This window comes from Herpailurus yagouaroundi, unplaced genomic scaffold, assembly GCF_014898765.1.
Source record: "Herpailurus yagouaroundi ecotype Mexico unplaced genomic scaffold, PumYag 184, whole genome shotgun sequence".
Lineage (NCBI taxonomy): Eukaryota > Metazoa > Chordata > Mammalia > Carnivora > Felidae > Herpailurus > Herpailurus yagouaroundi.
This window is the reverse complement of record NW_024412415.1, coordinates 33,386,848-33,408,759: the sequence shown is the minus strand read 5'-3', so window position 1 is coordinate 33,408,759 and position 21,912 is coordinate 33,386,848. Positions and strand designations below refer to the sequence as shown.

General features: G+C 52.3%; 1 protein-coding gene across 4 annotated transcripts in view; it reads right to left on the bottom strand.

The window, feature by feature from the left end:
* The window catches only part of CORO2B (coronin 2B), a 133,794-nt gene that overhangs the window by 55,844 nt on the left and 56,038 nt on the right, over positions 1–21,912 (bottom strand). For 3 of the 4 annotated variants that reach the window (XM_040493088.1, XM_040493089.1, XM_040493087.1), the window contains one exon: positions 7,622–7,822. In XM_040493088.1, coding sequence (XP_040349022.1) covers positions 7,622–7,822 — 201 coding nt within the window. Of the gene's footprint in view, positions 1–7,621; positions 7,823–10,938; positions 10,961–21,912 lie in introns of those variants that run through there. The other variant, XM_040493090.1, reaches the window with a different exon arrangement.

Sequence of the window (21,912 nt, the reverse complement as noted above, 5' to 3'; positions counted from 1 at the left end):
TTGATGGATGGGTGGGTGGGTGGATGGATGGATGGATGGATGGATGGGTGGATGGGTGGATGGGTGGATGGGTGGATGGGTGGGTGGATGGATGGGTGGATAGGTGGGTGGGTGGATAGGTGGGTGGGTGGATGGATAGGTGGGTGGGTGGATGGATAGATGAATGGATGGATGGATGGATGGATGGGTGGATGGATTGATGGATGGGTGGGTGGGTGGATGGATGGGTGAGGAGATGGAAAAATAGATGGATATACTAATTATTTAGAAAATAATGAAGCATTTAGGAAGTACCCTAATAACCATGATCACAGAATGCCTCTGGGTGGGTACTGGGATGGGGAAAGCTTTATGGACTGGCCTCATTTGAGTTGAGTCTTGTGGAATGAGAAGGAGCTATTCTATACTTTGCACAGAGCCTACCAGCAGCACACGGGTGAGGACATATTCAAACAAAACGGTGTTAGAAGGGAAGAGAGCGTGACAGCTAAACTGAACGAGAGAAAGCATGTGGCCTAACCTAATCATTTTGCAGAAGGGAAAACTAAGGCACGGGAAGGTCAACTGACTCACCTAAGGTCACACAGCAACTAAGTGGCAAGGCAGAGATTCAAGCCAGGTCTGCCTGCTTCTACAGCCTGATCTCTTAGCTGCCCATCCTGTGTTGCTCTCCTGCTCCGGGCTCTGCTCTCTTCCCTGAGACACCTCGTGGAGTTTTGCTACCATTCCTGCTCAAGCCCACCTCTACCACTTACTCTTGTGGGGCTGGGAAGATGGGGAGCAGTTGTTTAGCTCTGGTTAAGACCCCCTACCCTTGAACACCAAAGACGGGACAAAAAGCAAGAGAGGCCACACTGATTGGATTGGGGGTGAAGAATGCAACACCCCAGACCCAAATTCAAGGGGGAAATATTTTGCCACCAGGTCACTGACCCTCAGCAGGCATGGAGTGGGGGGCAGGTGCATAGAACTTGCACAAGGGGGTAGAAGTGACCCCCACCTAGAGACCAAGGCTAGCATCCCAGTCCCAGAATCAGGTTATTTTCATTATATGCAGCTACATCTGAACATAATTTAAACCAGGGCCCCAGTTTCTGGAGAATAATGCCCAATCATTGTTTACGGCTGGCAGGGAGGAGTTAAGACGGGCACGTTCGATAGCTTCCTCCATGCACCACGGAGTTGGTTCCTTGAGCAAGACATACATGGGTAGGACCCTCTCAGGAAACTCCCACCTGCCTGGATCCCCAATGGATGCCCCCTGAGCCTCTCAGAGACCAGGATGGATGTAACTCAAGTGCCCCAGCGCCCAGCATGGGGCTGGGTGATCAGTCCAAGCCCAGTGACTGAAGGAGCGACAGTATCTTGTCTGGTCTCTTGCTCCAGGACACTTGTCTCCACCTCTTCCTGCTGACCGAAACTGTTGCTTCGGTCCTTCAGACAGGAAGCTTCCCACAGAGTCTAGGAAATACCTGGCTCGCCTGGCCTCCAGCGGGGATGGACAAATGGTATTGGCAAATCAGAGGAGCTCATAAAATACCCGTTGAATTAATGTCCAAGGACATCCTGGGAGACATTCAAACAACGGTAGCACAACAATACAAGGCACATGTCCAGACACGCCTCTGCCTGACTCTCTGGAAGGTGGGCAGGCCCGCTGCTGGGACAGCCACTTGTGTGCTGTGCGATCTTGAAGGAGTCACTTGACTTCTCCGAGCCTCTGTTTCTTCATCTTTAAAATGGGGAGAATAGCCCTACGTTCATCATGGGACTTGAGGTGAGATTCAAAAGCAGCAGTTACGTGAGACTCTGCAAATCCGCCCAGGTGATTCTAGCATGCAGCCGGGGCTGAGAACCACTGGGTTATGGGGAGACGCAGACTCCTGATGTCCAGGCCAGGTTTCATGCCTTTCTACCAGCTGTCATTTGGGATACCAGGTAGCCGGCTAAGCAAAAACTCTGCTTCCAGCTTGGCCTTCCTGGAGCCGGGGATCTGGAGGCGGTGGCTTGCAGCAGGAAAGGGGCGGTGCACCTGGGGAGGCCCAAGTGGTTAATCAGGCCGCTGGGCACAGTGCCTGGTCTCTGGAATATTCATAAGGCCCCTCCAGCTGTGCCAGGCAATCAGGGTGCTGATTGCTCCCCCATCTGCGGCTTAACATTCCACTCCAGAGAGGACAGAGCTGGCGGCAGAATGTTAACTAGGGAAAAAACAGCCTTCGGCCTTCACAACAGCAGCCCGAGCGAGAGCCCCAGGGAAGACAAACGCACTTCTTCAAGATCTGCCAGCCAGAACTTATCTGCTCACCAGCGTCCTGAGCCGTGGAAAGGGGTGTGGATTCAGAAGTTGGTAAGCTGGTTTCGGGTCCAGCTCCTGCGCTGACCAACTGTAGGCCCGTTTCTGCAGCCTCGGTTTCCCCGCCTGTAAAACGCAGATGGCTCTGTCTACTGCCCAAGAGGACTGATTTTCAGGTTTTGTTGGGCTAGAGTGCTGTACAAAGGCAAGGCATCATCCCTGCCGCTGTTTGGAGTCGCTGTGGCCACGCTTCCTACCCCGCAGTTTTCAGTCACAAATACTGAAATCTTAGGCCAAGAGGCTAGGGTCTCTCTCTCAGAAGTTTCACTCAGGACGGGAATTTGGGGTTCCCGAGCTAGTGCTGTTCTCACTGGGCCTGAGCCTCTCAGAGAGACAAGAAAGGAATGGGAAGGCCACCTGATAACTGATGTGGGGGGGGGGGGGGCGGATAAGAAAACAACTCCAAAAGCAGACAATGTTCTGTGGCCTTCTGGTTGCTGGGGGGAGGGAGGGGGGGAGGAAATAGACTGGAGCCAGTCCGAGTAGGGACAAAAGTGTGCCTTCATGAGTCCACAGCGCATAATTGATGCTCAAAGCCATGATTAGGATCCACCAAGAAAGGGCCCAAATGTTTTCGGTGTTTCTACTGAAAAACTCAGGAAACTGTTTTTAGAGCGATTTCTGTCAAACTGAGGGGAAAGAAAACCTGGCGCTAAAGTACTAGAAACTTCTTCCAAAAATCGACCGACGTGGAACAGCTCCTCTCTACTGCTGACAGATAATGAGAGGGTTCTGAACTTGGCATTATTGTTATTGTTTGTAAGCCTCTCCCCAGCCCAGCTGGGCCAGGCCTGCAGGCTCGGCGTGACCACAGTGGGCAGGAGACTGGCAGGCTTGGCCCACGAAGCGGAGGAGGGGAGGCATTTGCCCTGATGCCCGAGGGCCTCATCTCTGGGCGTGGACCCTGCTCCCCATGGTCTCACTCGGTCCTGCCTCAAGCTAAGGGGACCTCCTAGATCAAAGAGTTGCTTCAGCCACCCACCCCACTGACACCCCTTGCCCTCCCTCACTGCAGATACTTCCGTCTTGCTAGCATTTTCTCCAGCAAGTTACATGCATGTGTAACTCTGGGAGGAAACATTTGCAACAAACATAATGGAGGGCCGAACGGAGCCCCTCTCTACCGCCTCTGAGAACTCAAGGGCTCCCTCTTTCCGCCAACAAACTGCTTTTATTTATTTATTTATTCTCTAAAATACAAAACATTAAGTGTTCCCCTAAAAACAAATTTAGAAGCTATGGCTAAGGAAAAAGAAGGAAATGAAAGAATTCGAGATCCCAATACTCAGAGATAATCCCTATTAACATCAAGTGTATCTTCTCCGAGTCTTTTGCGGCTCGGTAGATGGATGGAATAGAAATTTTCTAATGAGATTAATGATGTTTGACCTTTTTGTTTCACTTAACAGTTGGTCATGAAATTTTCTCGCATCAAACACTCTCCTGCATCAGCCGTTCTCAAAGTGTGTTCTGGGGAGATTCCCAAGACTTTCAGGGATTCTGTTGGGTTGAAACTATTTTTATAATAATACGAGGACAAGATGTGTCTTATTCACTGCTATTCTCTCACAAGTATACAGCAGAGTTTTCCAGAGGCTGCGTGCACGGTATTAAAGCAGGCTGAATGCAGGAGCAGATATACAAATCTAATATAAATACATATATAACATGCAAATTTTCTATTAAGCCGGATGAACTTAAAGAGATTTGCAAAAGGGTAAGACAATGCTTTTCTTCTCATTAATTTTTTGTGTTTTGGAAAATAGCTATTTCTCATAAAAATATGTTTCTTGGGAGAACGTGAAACGGGTTCATTAATGTTATTTTAAATGAATTAGGGGCTCCTGAGTGGCTCAGTCAGTTAAACGTCTGACTTCGGCTCAGGTCATGATCTCATGGTCTGTGGGTTCAAGCCCTATATTGGGCTTTGTGCTGACAGCTCAGAGCCTAGAACCTGCTTTCAATTCTGTGTCTCCCTCTTTCTCTGCCCCTCCTCTGCTTGAGCTCTGTCTCTCTCTCTCTCTCTCAAAAATAAGTAACCATAAAAAAAAATAAAAATAAAAAAATGAACAAATAGCTATTTTTGAAATTCCTTTGTTTTTATTTTGAATATGCCAAATACTGACAGAGCCCATCTAAGTAAAAGTTCTTTGGCGTCCTCAATACTTTAAAAAAGTATAAAGTGATTCTGAGCTGAGCACTTGGCCACAACTGCTTTACATCATCAGTTTTTTTAAAAAATGTTTGTTTTGGGGAGAGAGAGCAAGCAGGGGAGGGGCAGAGAGAGAGGGAAACAGGAGACCGAATCCCAGGCAGGCTCTGCGCTGTCAACACAGAGCCCAATGCAAGGCTCCAACTCGAGAACGGCAAGGTCATGACCTGAGCCCAAATCAAGAGTCGGATGCGTAACTGACTGAGCCAGCCAGGCACCCCTACATCATCAGTTGCGATGGCTGCAGAGCTTCCCTTCATGTGGATGTCCCCTAAATTCATTCACACATTTCCTTATTGATAGACCTGCAGATTGCTTCCAATCTTCACTATTATAAAAGTGCTACATGAACCATCATGCACTTCTGTCGAGTGAAAACTTACTGAAATCAGAGAAAACAACAGAAACCAACTGGCAGAGTGAGTCACCGCCAGCCCGTTATCAGTCACCTTAAACACAACGTATCACAGAACGCGCACGAATAAAGTTGAAAAGCTCTGTGTACGTGGAATACATACGTATGTGTCCAAATACATCATCTCCATCCAGAGTCTCACACTCCATACAGAGTACCTGTTTTTCCTGCTGTTCTTGAAATGTTTACAAATTCTGATCATATTCTAGACCAGTGCTTCTACTGACAATAGCAAACTCGTTGGTACCACTGTAGAAACTGAGAGGAAGAGTTTAGAAACTTTTAAGCAATTTGAGAGAGAAATTTTCTCTCTGTAGGAAGTAATTGTAAAAAGGATCGAGCACTGAAGAATGTTGCAAACATTTTTTTTTTTTGTATACTTGAGACTGTTTCTGTTGGACGGATTCCCTGAAGTGGGATTGCTGGGCCAGTGGATATGCGTGTTTACATGCCAATGGTTATTGCCAAGCTACCTGTAAGTTTGACGTAAATACATCAAGTACACTAAGAATGTGTTCCGTCACAGCCTTGAAATGCCAAAGATGATTATACTTTTATATCTTTTCCTATTTTAGTAGGTTAAAAGACTGATTTTCATCTTCTGTGAACTACTTTCTCATATTGTTTGCCTGTTTTCTACTGGGTTCTTTTTCTCACTGGTTTTTCTGGACCGCTTCTCTATTCTGAACATGGATCTGTTGTCTGTTATATAGCACCAATCCTGTATCAGTGACGTGGCTTGCCTTAAATTTTCCCTACCTGTCTCATTGCAGTATAGAAACTTTACCTTAAAAAAATCTTTTTTTGTTCCAATCTATTCATCATTTCCTTTATGGTTTGGGGATTCTCGTCTTGCTTAGAAATCCTTTCCTTATTGCGTGATTTAAAAAAATACTCGCCGGGGCACCTGGGTGGCTCAGCGGTTAAGCATCAGACTTCGGCTCAGGTCATGATCTCACTTGTGGATTCGAGCCCCACGTCAGGCTCTGTGGCTGACAACTCAGAGCCTGGAGCCTGCTTCAGATTCTGTCTCCCCCTCTCTCTCTGCCCCTCCCCTGCTTGCACTCTGTCTCTCTCTCTCTCTCTCTCTCAAAAAAATAAACATTAAAAAAAATAATAAAAAGATACTCTCCATTTCCTGTAATATACTTGCAGCGTTTTCTTTTCTCTCTTGTCTCCTTTCTCTTTTCTTTTAATGTTTAGATCTTTAACACATCTGGAATTAATTTTTGTTACAGTGTGAGCCACTGACTATTGTCCTTTGCAAGCCACACATACTGTGGAGTGTCGCAGGGGTGCCAGCAATGGGCTTGAGCCCCAGTTGGGACCAACCCAAACATGGCTGGAGTTTAGCTGGTCCCGTAAGTAGACGGAGATCTGAGCCCATCTGGTTCGAGAGGGGAGACGAGCTACATTTCAGAATCCTTCCGAACGTGTTAAGAGTTGTTGTGGGCATCTGTGGGCAAAGTCCGTGAGCAGAGCTAACGATTTTGCCAGGAAAGTCCCCAAACGCCTTTCCTATGCTATGTGGTCCACAAAGGGCTTCCATATCTACTATCCCAGTCCATGCCAACATCATGCACGTAGACAGGGGAGGATTTAGCATCCCCGTTTTGCCATTAGGGGAAGCTAAGGTGCCGAGAGGTTAGGTGACGTGCCTGAGATCGCGTGGCTGGCAAGTGGCAAAGCCCACCAGAATCCAGGCTTCCCGCCACCAGGGCCATGTCCTCAGTGTCACTGCAGCTGCCCCTTTTAGTGGGGGGAGGACATGGCCTACGGCTTTCCCAAATCTGTGTTCTCCTACCGTGGGTAGGAGAGACTGGAAAAATCCATCCTCCACCGCCAACTGACGGCGGATTTTGAGAACTGACGCTTCCTTCCGCTCCTCCCCTGAGTGGTTTGGTGGAGGGTGGGAGTAGAGATGAGTCAGGCCGGCGAGGGAGAGCTCAGCCATAAACAAGCGAGACTGACAGCGAGCACTTTCCCTGAGGCGCGTGACCTCCCACGGGCCTCCAGGGACTCTGCCTGAATGCAGAGCTTCAAAATTTCATGATCTAGGTTTTGCAGATTTAATTGGCTATATTCACAAAGGCGGCCACAGAAGGAGGAAAACCTTTAGATGGGAAGTGGGGACGAGGGAGAAGATAAATTATTTCCAGCCTCTCAGCAGAGAGCTCGAAATGTTTTTTTAATGAGTGTGTCATTTTTGCAGCCGCCCCGCGTGCCTATGGCTGGGTCTTCACCCTGCCCACCTCCAAACCAAAAGGGCATCCGGGATACACAATGGCAGCACCGGACCTGGTCTTGGGGGTCACCCAGAGATCCGATGTCCCAGTCCCCAGTTAACGGGAACCCCATGTATCTGAAGGGAAGTGACTTGTCCAAGCGCTTCCGGGAACAATCTTTGGGGAAGTGTTGGGAACGGATCTCGGGTCTCCGGGATCCTGGCCTGCACCTGTTCTGGCGAACCTCAGGAAAACCGTGGGGAGGGCACAGCCACCCGACACATGACGAGGAAGCAAAATGGCGGGGCAGAGGGTGGTGGTGCAGAGGGACATGGAGGCAACAGGCTCAACAGTGACCAAGAAGGGCTTCTCCCTGCTCTGGGCCACAGCCGGCGCTAGGGAGGTGCGGGTCCTACCTGTTCCAGGGGGATGACCAGGAAGGAGCCACCTCCCGCGCTCTCGGTGACAATGGCCAGGAAGCGGGCATTGACAGCACAGAAGTGGTTGTCGTGCACATTCTTGGTGATGGGGATACCGTCGAAGCAGTGCTCCCGGTTGGCCACCTTCCCGTAGACGTTCCGGAACTTGGAGCTGCGGTATTGTGGACGCCAGGACATCTGTGAGGGACCAGGAGAGACAAGGGTCAGGCAGGTCACTGCTTCCGGAAGGGCCTGGCCTGGGCACTGGGTGGAGAGATGTGGAGACAAGGGAAGGGGCCTCTGAGAATGCAGGGCCCCCTGTGTGCCCCGCCCCATGCTGGAGGACTTACTGTCGTAGCAAACTCTTGCAAGAGCAAAGACTGGCATGAGGGCACTCACACATTTCTTGTCTTTTTACACACTCCCATCCCACCCTCCAGACAAGATGTAAGGTCCTTTCACTTTCGAGGGACATGGCATGTGACAGAGCAGACCATCCACCCAACAACACGTATGGGCTGCCTTTCGTATGTCAAAGACGGTGCTCAATTCAGTATGGGAGGTACAGACAGAGGAGGCTGGGTGTCCACAAAAGCGGAGGGTGGGGGAGATGTCCCCCTATAGGTGCAAAGACACAACCATCCATTACCATCCCCCCCTCTGGTTCTCTCTAGAGCTTCTAATCCACAAATGCACCCTCAGAAATCTCTTAGTCCTATATCTCACCATCATCACCAGGCACAGAGAAGTTAAGTGACTTGTCCCAGGCCACACAGCTAATAAGCAGAGCCCTGAACACAGGTCTCCCGATTGGCAATCTGAGACTCTTTCCTATCCCAGCCTACCCTTCGGAGCAAGGTTTCTCAACGCGTGGTCCAAGGATCACCTGTATCAAAATCATCTGAGCCTCGTACAACATTTGTGAGAAATGCTGACCCCTGGGTCCCAGTCCAGACCTACTGAATCCCGTATTTGGGGGCTGGGGCCAGAAATTGGCATTTTAATTCAGCTTTCCTCCCACCTGCAGGAAACACACCGTGAGACAGAGGCACATTGAAGTTTGAGAGCCCCTGTTCTAGACAAGGGAGTGGTGCCCCTCCCAGCCCCTCGCTACCCACCATTGATGACACAGGCTCCAACCGACCAACCAGCTGGCCCCTACTGCATGCGTGTCCCGTGCCATGCAGCCAAGAATGCAGATGGGCACGCGTAGGTGCGTAGAAGACTGAGTGGGCAGCCCACAGCGGAGTCCAGCTTCACTACAAGATGGCGCCTCCTAGGGGAAAGCCCTATAAATGGGCATCATCACAGACGGAGCCCACATAGGAGTGCTCTTGGTGGACATGTCTCTACGTGCGACGGGCCACACGCAAGTCCCCAGCTGGGGCCTGGCACGCAGCTGGAGCTCAACAGTGCTGTGTAAATGAACATGCTTCTGGCCCAAGTTTGCCATCATCAATGCCTTCCCCTTGTTGCCAAATCTCCTGATGTCTCCCACCCCATCTCAGGACAGAAAGGCAAGGGTAGTATCCTTACAGGAAATTTCCAAGGGAAGTCAACACAAAAGGAAGCACTACCGCAGAATCAGGATACCAGCTCTGGGAACTGGAAAACAAAACTTTGCATTTGATTTATTTTTTTTTTTTATTTTTATTTTTTAAAAAATTTTTTTAACGTTTATTTATTTTTGAGACAGAGGGAGACAGAGCATGAATGGGGGAGGGTCAGAGAGAGGGAGACACAGAATCCGAAACAGGCTCCAGGCTCTGAGCGGTCAGCACAGAGCCCGACGCGGGGCTCGAACTCACGGAGTGTGAGATCGTGACCTGAGCTGAAGTCGGCCGCTTAACCGACTGAGCCACCCAGGCGCCCTTTTGCATTTGATTTAAATAACGCCAGGAGCTCAGCCGTAAAAGTCTCTTCGTTGAAGGAAGGAGTTCAGATCCAATAAGGAGAATCTCGGGGAAGAGAATCTCTGAGAATCTCAGGGAAGGTTCCTCACCTGCCAACAAATCCTCTTCCCACCCGCTCCCTGAACCACCTCACCCCTACCTTCTCCACTGCCCACATCACTCCACACTCCAAGGGGCCTTCTCCCTGCTTGCCACTCTTCCCTCCCTCTCTCCCTCCCTCCCTCCCAGCCTCTGCCCACACTGCCACCCACTCCATCTGCCTTCTCTGGTCCCTGCCCAAGTTTGTCAGGACTGGTCACGACAAAGTCCCGCTGCAGGGCAAGTGCACTGAGCCCAGATGGGAGCCTGGTCAGCACTCCTGGCTGCATGATCTTGGGGAAGCCCCCTCCACTCTCAAGGCATCAATTCCGTGTCAGGATTACGTCAGCGATGCCCAGAGTGGGGTCCCAGGTGGTCACTCACGACCCCCTTACGTGGTACAGAGATGAAGTTTTCAATTTTAGTAGTTACGTGTTTATTTTAATTTGCGTTAGAAATAATATAACTTGCATGCCAAATCTACGATTTCACAGATATTACTGCTCATAAGGCTAAGTCAAAAAATAATGAATCAATTAAAAAAAAAATACAGTATGATAACCATAGCATAGACCTGGCAAAAATCCAGTCTGATATGGGAGTGCTAGGAATTGCTCTGTCCCTTCCACTGGAACATTCTAGATTCCACAGTTCCCATGAAAGAGAAAGAAAGAGAAATTCCAACCCCTGTTCCATGCTGGTGCATTCCCGGCCTTCAAAGCCCTCTTCCCTGCCCAGCCTACGGGGACCGACTTAGCCTTCGGGGACCGACTCAACAGCCCCGGACTCCTCAGAGCCCCTGGACGGCCAGCACCTCTCCCTGAGCAACTAGTCTCCACGTGTCCCGAGCTCTCTCTTCCCAGGAGGACAGTCTCAGCTCTGTGGTGGCAGGCGGTGCCCCCAAGGCCTCTGGGCCAGACTGAAGACTGGTTTCTGCTCTTCCTGGGTAGTCCACGTGAGTCCTGGATGCCATGGGGAGACCTGCTGGGCACCCGGCCTGGTGACAGGCCCAGCCCCTCCCTGGGTGGGGGGTAGACAGCTAGCGTGCAGTTCAGTCTCCCCCAGACCGCAAGGTCCCAGGAGCCACTTCCTAGCCCACGTCTGGCGAGCAAGACGACAATTTCTCTTTCCGCTCCAAGCACAGCCCACGGCCTGGCACCTGGGATGGGCTGAGCCAGGCCCGTCGATGCCAGCCCAGCACTAAACTCTTCCCCGGTTCAGACTTCACTGCAGGGCCTCACGGGTCGCTGTGAGGATGAAGGGTAACAAGGACCAGACCGGGAGCCACACAGCCCCAGATACACTGCCACCTTTGCTGCTGCCTAGCTGTGTCACTTGGGCAAGCCACTTAACCTCTCTGTGCTATACCTCCGTCGGCTCTTATATAAAGGAGGGTAATAATCCCTACTACCTCCACGGGTGCGGAGGAGTCAATGCCAAACTGCCGTGACGTGCACAGCACAGTCCCAGCATCCCTCTGGATGCTCATTTGATAGAGCAGAAAGTGAGGCAGGAGAGAGGAAGGGCTGGGCTCTGTGCAGTCCCCCACCCTGCACGCCCCGCTTCTCTCCCAGAGCCCAACATGCTCAGGCGTGGGGCCTGCGCCCAGGTCCTCAGGGCCCCCAGCCTGTGTCTGCCATGGCCGGGCAGATCCACACGGGCCTCCTGAGAAACGTCGAGTCCCAGAGCTCCGGCGACATTCAGGCAAGCTGACCTGGACGGGCTCTCCGGAGCCTTTCCCACAACACTCACGTTACCCCGGGTGGAGCCCACGGGTGCTGGCTGTACCTAGGTCTATCTTCCCGTGTGACTTCACCTCCCCTGCCTTCTCCTCTCCTCCTGCCTCCTCCCCTTTCTGTGCTGTCCCACTCTCTGCCCTTTCTTCCCTGCCCCCATCTCCCCGGTGCTGCATCCCTCGGGGTGTATACAAAGAGGCATTTGTGGTCAAGGCCCCTGGTGGGCATACCTGTGTTCTTAAACACATCCCACTGGTGTCCCTCATAGCCCAGCTAGTGTTTCTGAGCTGGATGCTGCAGCCTGAGGGTCCAGAGCCCAACCCTTGGGGCTTGGGGCCTGCACTCGGAAGGCCTGTTCTTCCCACGAGCTTGTCTCCCGGGGCTGGGCCCCAGCAGGCCCTAGAATGATGTAAGCCTGCTTCCTGGGAAGAGTGGAGAGTGTCTTTCCAAGGGCTTTGTTCTCCACAAGCCCGGCACTGGCCTCTTCCCACTGGCTGGTAGGCTGGGGCCGGATCTCCAAAGACATTCTCTCCTCTTGGCTATCAGAAGGGCCGGGGGCCCCGTGTGGTCCTCATCACTGCACCTGCGGCCTCACCTCACTCAAAACCCACAGCCAGCGTGCACGGCAGGGGGCTGGACCAGGCGTCTGCGGTCCTGGGTTTCCATTCCCTGATCTGACTCCCGCTAAGCCTTGGGAAAAACACTGTGCCTCTCTGAGCGTCAGGTGCTCCAGCTCTAAAACAAGATCCGCAGTTTGTGATTTTATGTGGTTGTTTAACAAGGATCAAAAGGAGATAACATAGGTGTAGGTCCCATTCAAGACACCACTGCTGCTCCTGTGGGCCCAGGCTATTGAGGGGCGTCCAAGAGAGCAGCAACTCATCTTCTGCTTTCAAGTACGGAGGAAATGAAACCGGTGCCTGACAGGTTCACGGTAATCTAACCGTCGTGTGGTGGCAAACAGACTGTGGAACGTAAGTGCCGTGGGAATTGGACATCAGGGAAGGGGGGTGTCACTGTGGGCCTCACGGGGGCAGAGGCCATCCACCTGTACCAGGCACGGAGGCAGCACGGGGGCCGTGCACAGTCCCCGTGGGCAGGAACTACGGCTGTCCTCGTACAGGCTGGGAAACAACCCAGCCCAGCTTCAGACGGTTGGCAAGCCCACGAGGCGACTCGAACCTGTTCTTGCCTTCCTGACTCGACAGCCCAGATCAGGTTTGCTCAAACCATTTATGATGAAAGATTTCAATACGTAAAAATTGTTGGGGAGCTCCTGGGTGGCTCAGTCGGCTAAGCGTCCGACTTCGGCTCAGGTCACGAGCTCGCGGTTCGTGAGTTCGAGCCCCACGTCGGGCTCTGTGCTGATGGCTCGGGGCCTGGAGCCTGTTTCAGATTCTGTGTCTCCCTCTCTCGCTGCCCCTCCCCCGCTCATGCTCTGTCTCTCTTTCTCTCTCTCTCTCTGTCTCAAAAACAAATAAATATTAAAAAAAATAGTTGGGAGAATGGTAAAATAATCACCCATCACCTAAGTTAATTATCATTAACATTTTGCCACATTTCTTTTTCTCTCCCCGTGTGTGTGTATGTGCACGCACACATGCACATCTGTCCTTTTTTTTTTTTTTCTTTTGTGGAATCACTTGAAAGGAGGTTGCAAACGACATGACTCTTGTCCCCTTATTACGTCAGCATGCATTTCCTACAAAGGAGGACAATTTCCTACACGAGCACATTTTACCACGATCACATCTAGGAAAATTAACAGTTTCTCAATACCATCTAAGACCCAGCCTATACTCAAAGTGCTCCCAAATGCCTTTTATAGCTCTCCCATATTGTGAACAACCAGGACGGGGAGCCACGTGGCTCCCACGTGTTTCATTTGGTGGTGATCTTTTGCCTCCTCTCCATCTAGAACATCCCCGTCATCTTTTTTTGTTTTCTTTCTTTCTTTCTTTTTTTTTTTTTAATGGCACTGAGTTTTTCAAGTTAGTTGTGTTATAAAACATTCCAGAGCTCTGTCACATGTTGCTTTGTGACAGCTTCAAAGTCATTCCTGTATTCTCTGCAAGCTTTAGGAGTCAGGAGTAAAGCTTTGATTTGATTCAGGTTAAAGATGGCCCTGTTACTCGTCACTTGGCTTTGGTGGGGGAGAGGATGGAGAGGAGAAGGCAGAGGCAACAAGTACCAAGCACCTGGTCCGACAGAGAGCAGTGAGGGACCGGCTGGGTGCGCTGAGGGTTTGTTCTGAAGGGTGGTGGACCGCAGGCCCTGGGGGGCTGACCTTTCCACCCGCAGTTACTAAGGGGCTGACTTCACTCTGAGGTCAGCTGCATGCGTGTGCAGGCAAGGGAACAGAAAACACTCCTCCCTCTTCTGCCCAAGGAGGGGGCCATGCCCAGGCTGGGGTGGAGGAGCTGCCCAGACCTCAAAGGGAAATCAGTACGGCAGCCAAGAGATGAGCTACAATCTGGCCCTCTTCCCTTCACCCCCTGACCCCCAAGCACAGCCTTGATCCTGGTGGATCCCCCCAGCTAATTCTAGTGAGGGTGGGACGCACACTCCCTCTCTGAACCTTTCAAGTGCGATCAGCACAGACTGAGACACACTGGAGCTCCTTAAAAAGGACGCCTTTCTTCATGGTTAAGGCTGCCTGCAGTGGAAAAGGAAGCTGCCTTGATGAGTAGTGAGCTTCCCAACCCTGGAAGGGTTCAAGATTCCGGTGGATGACCTGTGATCAGGGTGATGTGGAAAAATGGTCTTCTGGCCCCAAGATGAGATCACAGAGCTCCTCTGTGAAAGACATTGTGTTGTAACAGAAACGGGCGTTGGGGTCAGAGTGGCCAGCAAGGGTCATGGTTCTGTCGCCCTGGCCAGGATTCTTCTCTCTCCTGTTGCTAGCTTGTGAGCTCCCTGGTCAGCCAACTCCTTCTGTCCCCCGCACCGCCACGCCCCAGCCCCGGCCCGGCCCTGGACCATCCTGTCTAGCAGGAGCCTCACAGTGACCCTGGTTGAATAAGCTCATAGGATGGGGGGAGGGCAGGAGCCAAGGTCAGGCACAACTGCCCAGTTCCCTGGATGCGACACGGTGGAGCCTCCCTCAGGAACCTCACGCCAGAGCTGACTTCAGCTTACTGAGGTCTTGAGTTTCCTTTTCAAATGGATGCCCCACTCCTGCGCACAGGATGAAGGTCGGTCCTTAAGCCCCCCTCCCCACTAGGGCCTCTAGGTCCACGGCCTTCCTTGCAGCGTGTCTGTCCTGCCGGTCACACAGCCCCATCTCCTCTGGGCTCCTTGTCACCAGGAGGCCAAAGCCTCTGAATTCAGTACAGCTCTCCGTCTAGGGCTCCGCAAGTCCCTTGCTGCTGACGGCACAGTATCAGCAAGGCGACCAGTGCCCGCAGCACCACCCCAAGAAGCCCCCCCACGTCAGAGCCATGGCCCAATCTAGACACCACCTCGTTCTCCTCCCTCCGCCCCAGCTGACCAATGGGCAGATACCATAACCTCACTGAAAATATACAGTACGTATGTGACTAATTTGAGGCTCAGGGGGGTTAAGAGACTAGCCCAAAGTCACAAGCTATGAACGTGGCAGGGCCAAGACCAGCCAAGAACTTTTGACTCTCAGTCTACCGTTCTTTCCAATCTAGGACTCATCTTCTTTCCCTTTGGCCTCTCTCTAAACTCACATCCCCTTGCCCTCGCTCCGTATAACACAGGGCACTACACAAAAGTATAAAGAAACTACAGAGTAGGCAGAGCTCGGGAGTCAGAAAGAATCCAAAAGTTACTATTTGTCAGCTGTGTGACTTTACGCCAGTCGCTCAACCTGAGCATCAGTTTGTCTATCCATAAAATGCAAATAATGTCTCCCAGCTCACCGGATGCGATGAAGTCACCAAATACAAGGTGACTGGCACAGGGCAGATACTTGCCAAACACTAGGCCCAGCCTCTCCCCTTCTCCTGTAAGGGAGAGGCTCTGACCTCAATTAAGTGTTTACTTGGGGAGGCCAGGATCCGCCAGGAGGAGGAGGAGGGGGCTGGGCTGAGGGTCAGGAGGAGGGAGGGAGAGGCTCTGGCCTCCAGATGTGCACAGCTGCTGGGCCTGCTCCCTGGCGGCCTCTCCCTGGGCCCAGTGCCATCCCGGTCTCCCTCCGAGAGGAGGAGGGCCCGGAAGGAAGGAGCATTCATTTCGCAGCTGAATGGCCCTTGTAGCCTCTTAAGAAATGGAGGCTGGCTTTTTTCTCCTCTGAGATAATCACTATGTACACTCCACATGGAAGCAAATTGTATCCCGTCCTCCGATCCTAGAAATGATTTATTGTGGCCGGCGGGTACATTTTCTAGATGATGGTGACTGAAATGTAGTCCTTTAACTGGAACACAAAAACGTCTCCGACTCAGGTGAAGGGGGAGCTCGCGGCTGCGTCCTTGGGGGACAGCGGTCAGCCAGAGAGCCCAGGAGGCCACGGGGATCTGCGCTGGCCCATCGGGATCTATGGGAGAGCCACTTTCTGGCCACGTGCTGCCAGAGAAAGGCTGACACGTTCAGTCTTGTTGGGATCACGGGCTGTGTGACGTGGGACGAGCCGCCTTCCTTCTCCTGGGTCAGTGGCCTCTTTGTGCAACGTGGGCATCAGCCACACCTCCATCCCAAATCTCTGTGAGGACGGGACGTGAGGACACAGGGGAGAGGTGCCCACAATGTGTGGGGGCCCTGAACCCGCATGCTGGTCACCTGGCCCTCCTCCATTTCTGAGCTGGCTCTGCTTTCCCAAACCCGGGACTGGACACACAGGGTAATAAACAGGCAAAGTTGGAACTATTGGTTTACATATGTATGTATGTGTGTATGTATTGAGAGAGAGAGTGCACAAGTGGGGGAGAGGGGGAGAGAGAGAGAGAGAGAGAGAGAGAGAGAGAGAGAGAGAATCTTAAGTAGGCTCCAATGCTCAGCATGTGGGCTCTAACCCACAACCCTGGGATCATGACCTGAGCTGGAATGCAGGTTTCTGGCATGTTCCTCACACCAGAGGGTTCTCAAATTGACTTCCATGTAGGCCCAGGGTTCCAAAGTGCAGTCCCAACCCATAGCATGAAGGTGCTCCCAGCTTCCTTCTCGGCTTGAATACAAACAGCTCTGGGCCCTCTGGGTGGCTCAGTCGGTTGAGCGTCTGACTTCGACTCAGGTCATGATCTCACGGTCTGTGGGTTCGAGCCCCGCGTCGGGCTCTGTGCTCACAGCTCGGAGCCTGGAGCCTGCTTCGGATTCTGTTGTCTCCCTCTCTCTCTGCCCCTCCCCTGCTCATGCTCTGTCTCTCTCTCTCAAAAATAAATAAACATCGAAAAAACTTTAAATAAAATCAAATTAAAAATTCAGTTTCTTAGTCGGACTAACCACATTTCGAGTGCTCAGTAGCCATATGTGGCTAGCGGCCAACACACTGAGCAGGACAGATTACGGAGCATTTTCATCATCACAAAAAACTCGATCGGACAGCGGCGGTAGAATCTTGCTTGGCCCCCAGAAGTCACATCCTAGTAGAGGCTAATAATCAAACTGAATCTCCCAATAGTTACTGACCCAATAGTTACTGACTCAATAGTTCTGACCAGAAAGAATGTAGAGGGACCGGGAAGGCCATGGTCTGGGGTCACCCCAATGACCTTCTCTCCACCCCCAGCAGATGTGGAAGGCCTGAGTGCCGGGCCGGCGCTCCCACTGGCTCCCAGAGCCTCTTGCGCAAGCCCTCCTCCGCCGTGCAATGGGATCCCTCCCCGCTCTGTCCTGTCTCCCTCCCTCAGAGAGCAGGTCAAAGCGGGAATGAACTTGGTTGGGACGGCACCTTCTCAACAGGCTGCAGATGGGAGGATACAGATAGCATCCCATAGATGCTGCACGCTGCCTATCACCCAACGCAAGTCTGGCCAGACGTGCAGTCTATTCCTGGAGCAGGCTTCTGCCCCGAATCCCTGCCGTCTTTCCTGTTCCGCTGAGCAGGACCGGACACGTGAGGAGGAGGCTGCCGGCCTGCGCTGCTCCTGGCTCTTCAGGACAGCCTCCCACCGCCCTCAGGATGGCTCCCGAGCTGGGAAGTCTTTCCTGAAGCTCCCAGATTCTGTCCTGTGCTCCCCTTTCCCTGGCCTCCTCGCACTGACAGCAAGGGCCGACGTGGGATCGGAACTCAGATCTCACACCCGTGTTTGCTCCCCAATCTCGCTGGATGTTACCGAGGGCAGGGATTCTGTCTCGTCCTTCCTCATTTTTCCAAGGCTCACCATCAGGGTCAATATGGTATGGATAAAGGTTTAGTAAACACGTGAACGAATGAAGGGATAAGGAATAAGGAAAAGCGACTCTGTCACTGCCCCTCATAGCCTCCAAAAGCTCCCCTGATGCTCCCAGATCACAAACCTTGCCCATCCCCCCATGGGGATCTGCAGGACAAGATCCCAACTCGTAAGATCCGACCTGGGCAGCAAGCTGGGGAGATGTCTGCCCCTCTATGGGCCCAGCTTTTCCTGCATGCGGGTCCTGACACACAAAGGCTTTCATGGAACCAACCACACAGCCTGTCGGAGCAGAAAAGCACCCTTGGGTCCCCTAAAATCCAGCCTCTCATTTCAGAGACTAAGGCCCAGAATGGGAAAGGGATTTGTCCAAGATCACACAGCAAGGTGATACGATGATGACCGGTCCACACTGCAAGACGCCTGTTGGGGGTGAAGGGTGAGGAAGGGTGAAGGGGTACGGTGTGTATTCCATGGGGCTGCCAATTTCCTCCGCATGTGGACCGGGTGGGAGTGTCCCGAGTGGGCAGGCCTTGCCCAGAGAAGCACCCACCCACCACCGGGGTTCTATATTCCTCTGCCCAGTGAGGGAGGGGCAGTGGAGCTCAAAGCCCAGGCCCAACAGATGGTTTCTATTTGCAGCCACTGAGCCCGGTCTGTGCCAGACTTCTGACCTATTTTGAGGAACGGAGGGCCCCAGTGGTTCAGGGATGGCCTCCCACTCACACCCCTTAACCCACAGTTTGGCAGGGGATCAGTGGGTGGTTCAGGGCTTGTGGAGACGGGGAGCGGAGGAGGAAAACCTTTGAAAATGAGGCTGGGGTGGATGTCCTCAAGCCTGAACGCCAGAGAAGGGATCCTGAGAGTGTGAGTCCCAGGCCAGCGATCTCAGAGTCTCCTGGGGTATCTGTGGAAATTCAGCTTCCTGGGCTCCACTTCCGGATCGCACTCTCTGCGAGGGGGCCAGGGAATCTGCATTTGAACAACGCTCCGCAGGTGATCCCCACTATTCATCGTACTGTCTGTGGACTGACAGCACGGGTATTACCTGGGGGCATCCGACTTTGGCTCAGATCATGGTCTCACGGTCTGTGGGTTCGAGCCCCACATCAGGCTTTCTGCTGTCAGTGTGGAGACTGCTTTGGATCCTCTGTCTCCCTCTCTCTCTGCACCTCCCCAACTTGTGCTTTTTCTCTCTGCCTCAAAAATAAATTAAAAACAATTAAAAAAAAAAGAAATGCAGAATCCTGGGCCCCACTTGGTCTGCAGATAGGCAGTGTTCCGGTTCAACCTGGAGTGAGGGCTTGCTAAAGCCTAACCCCCTGGGCCCCAATTCCAGAGCGTGTGATTCAGGAAGTCCAGGGTGGGTGCTGCCTGAGACTCTGCCTTCTAGAAAGTTGCCAGGTGATCCCGGAGCGAAGGAAGCCCCTAAGCTTCAGTGCAAGGGGCACTGTGCCCTCGGAAGCCCCGGTTCTGTCACCTTTCATAAATCCCTTTGCTTTGCTGAGTCTCAGTTTCCCCATCTGTGAAATGGATAGAATTCGTCCGTTTTCCCTAGGATAGCTGTGAGGCCCCAGTGAAATATAATGACAAGTGTGGAAGCACTTTGTGAACCAAAGTTACTATATAAAGCCATTTGTACCTTAAAAAGTACTTGAAGGGATATCATTTGCCCTTAACAGCCACCCTGCGGTAAGGCGGGTCAGTCCAAGAGTTGGCCTAATGTGTTCCTTGAGGGATTTATTCTGCATTCCTAGACTGCGGAGCACAAGGTAAGTGCTTAATAAGGCTGGTGGGATTCCACCTGAGCCTTCTGGTTCTCAGCCCAATTCTCTTTCCACTGAGGTTTTCCTCCCACTCTCCTCCATGGCCCTCTGGTTTCTTGGTAGGTGAGGCTAAGCAACTTTTTTTTGTTTTTAAAATATTGTTCGGTAGTTGAGGCTATAGGCTGAGCTGGGGAGACCCCCCCAAAGGCACCTCACCCGTGAAATGTCCTGCCTGATGCTTAGGATGATTTGGGATCTCATGTGCAGGACTCCCGGCCCAGCCCCCGGAACACCTGCATTGCAGGGGTCCTTCCCCGTGGAGGGATCTGCTCATTCGGGCGTCCCCAAGCCAGCGCACCTCAGGGCTCATATGTGTGTGAGGTCGGACCCAGCACAGTCAAGGAAACCTCCAAAAACAATGTGCCAAGCATGCTTCCTGGGAAGGGGGCATTCAGGGCTGCCTGTGGGAGGAGTTCCATGAGCTTTCCCAGGGGCCAAGGTTTCCGCTTGTCGGTCTTGTAGCCAGGGCTCCCTGGGACGGCCTACCTCCCGGAACGAGACCTTGGCTCCCTGTCACCCGTCAGCGCAGGCAAAGACGGGCTGATAAACTGTTGCAGGAGGAATGTGGTCACTTGGCTTGGGCCTTCCCCTTCCCGAGAAATAATTTATCCAGAATGCAATGCAGGGAGGGCACGGAAGAGCAGGATGGTCTTCTTGCTATGGACTAGTGTCCCTGCTAGAGAACAGAGGGAGGTGACCCATGCCTCAGTGCCCCAAATTAGAAAGGGAAAGCCGAAGACCGTTACGCTACCGTTAATCATCTTGGGTACAGACAAGGCAAAGCATCAGCCTGCCCACAGAGAAGCAGACACCGGGCCACCTGCACACGGCTTATTTATTTATTTTAATATTTATTTGTTTGGGGAGAGGGGGCAGGGCCCGAGAGATGGTGACAGAATCTGAAGCAGGCTCCAGGCTCTGAGCTGTCAGCACAGAGCCGAGCCCGATGCGGGGCTTGAACTCATGAGCCGTGAGATCGTGACCTGAGCGGAAGTCGGACGCTTAACTGACTGAGCCACCCAGGTGCCCCTGCACACAGCTTATTTGGAGATAAATTCTTTGTGCGGCTCACCAACCCCCTAGGGATGTGCGTGTGCAAGTGTGTGTGTGCATGTGTGTGTGTGTGTGTGTGTGTGTGCATGGGAATTACCATTTTCTCCAAGACACTGGAGAAACTTCATCAGCTGATGGTTTAGAAAAGAGAGTGGAAACTTTTTGATTAAACTTAATGTCACAGAGAAAATAAAAAGGTGTTTGTTTAAAAAACCAACTGACTGATGAAGGTCTCATGATGTTCTCTACCTTTCACTCATTGCCTTATAAAAAGCATCTACTAAGGGGAACCTTCTTGGATCTTTGGCCAACGAATCCCCTAGGATAGCCACTGCCGGCCAGACTCACGAGGAACACAGCCTCGTCTAGGGGGCCATGCTGTGTCCCACAAGGACCTCTACCTAAGCTCCAGAGCTCTGTACAGCAGGGGAGACCCACATTCAGTGGTGATTGGCTCAGCCACTCAGCAACTTCCTTGGAGGATGTTTGTTTGTTTGTTTGTTTTTTAGGGAGGGGAGGGACAGAGAGAGAGGGAGACACAGAATCCGAAGCAGACTCCAGGCTCCGAGCTGTCAGCACAGAGCCCGATGCGGGGCTCGAACTCATGAACCATGAGCCGAAGTCAAACGCTCAACCATCTGAGCCACCCAGCCGCCCCCTTCCTTGGAGGGTTTAAATGTGAGCTACGTGGAGCCAGCAGTTGGTGGCCGAGGCAGAAGTCACAAGCAGAAGGAAGGGGTAAGGAGAAGAGGGCACAGAGAGGCATAAAGAGGGTCACTCTTCCTTTTTAGATATGTAAGCAAGCTTTGCTCCTTGACATTTGCTAATTGTGACCTTGCCCCTCTTCCTCTTGGCAGCATCCATTCATCCAGAGAGGCTTAGGGCGGTCAAAGCAGGAATAAAAAACACGCAGGTTCTGACATCCAAAATAGGATTTTGGAGCTACACAACAATCTTAAGAACCAGAGTTAAGAGGCTTTTCTCCATTCCGGTCTCCCTGCCCTTAGCAACTTGAAGAGTCTCCCTTGGCTAACTCTGGTGAGACAGCAGAGGAAGGCTGGGAAGCCCACTTCTCACAGACAGAGGCTGAGAGTGTGAAGGGCAATCAGAAGCGAAGTTCATGTTCAGGTGTGCGGCCTGATTTGCCACACTTTGCGCCAAAATCTCAGGGGCGATGCGCTCGCTAGGTTGGAGGTCGCACTCAGGGCAGAGGGGTGAGGGGTTTCGCTCCAACTTCTTGGTTAGGATTCTGGAAGAAGGGGAGCCTGGGTGCCTCAGTCGGTTAAGTGTCTAACCTCAGCTCAGGTCACGATCTCTCGGTTTGTGGGTTCGGGCTCCACGCTGGAGTGGTGGTGCGGAGCCTGCTTGGGATTCTTGCTCTCT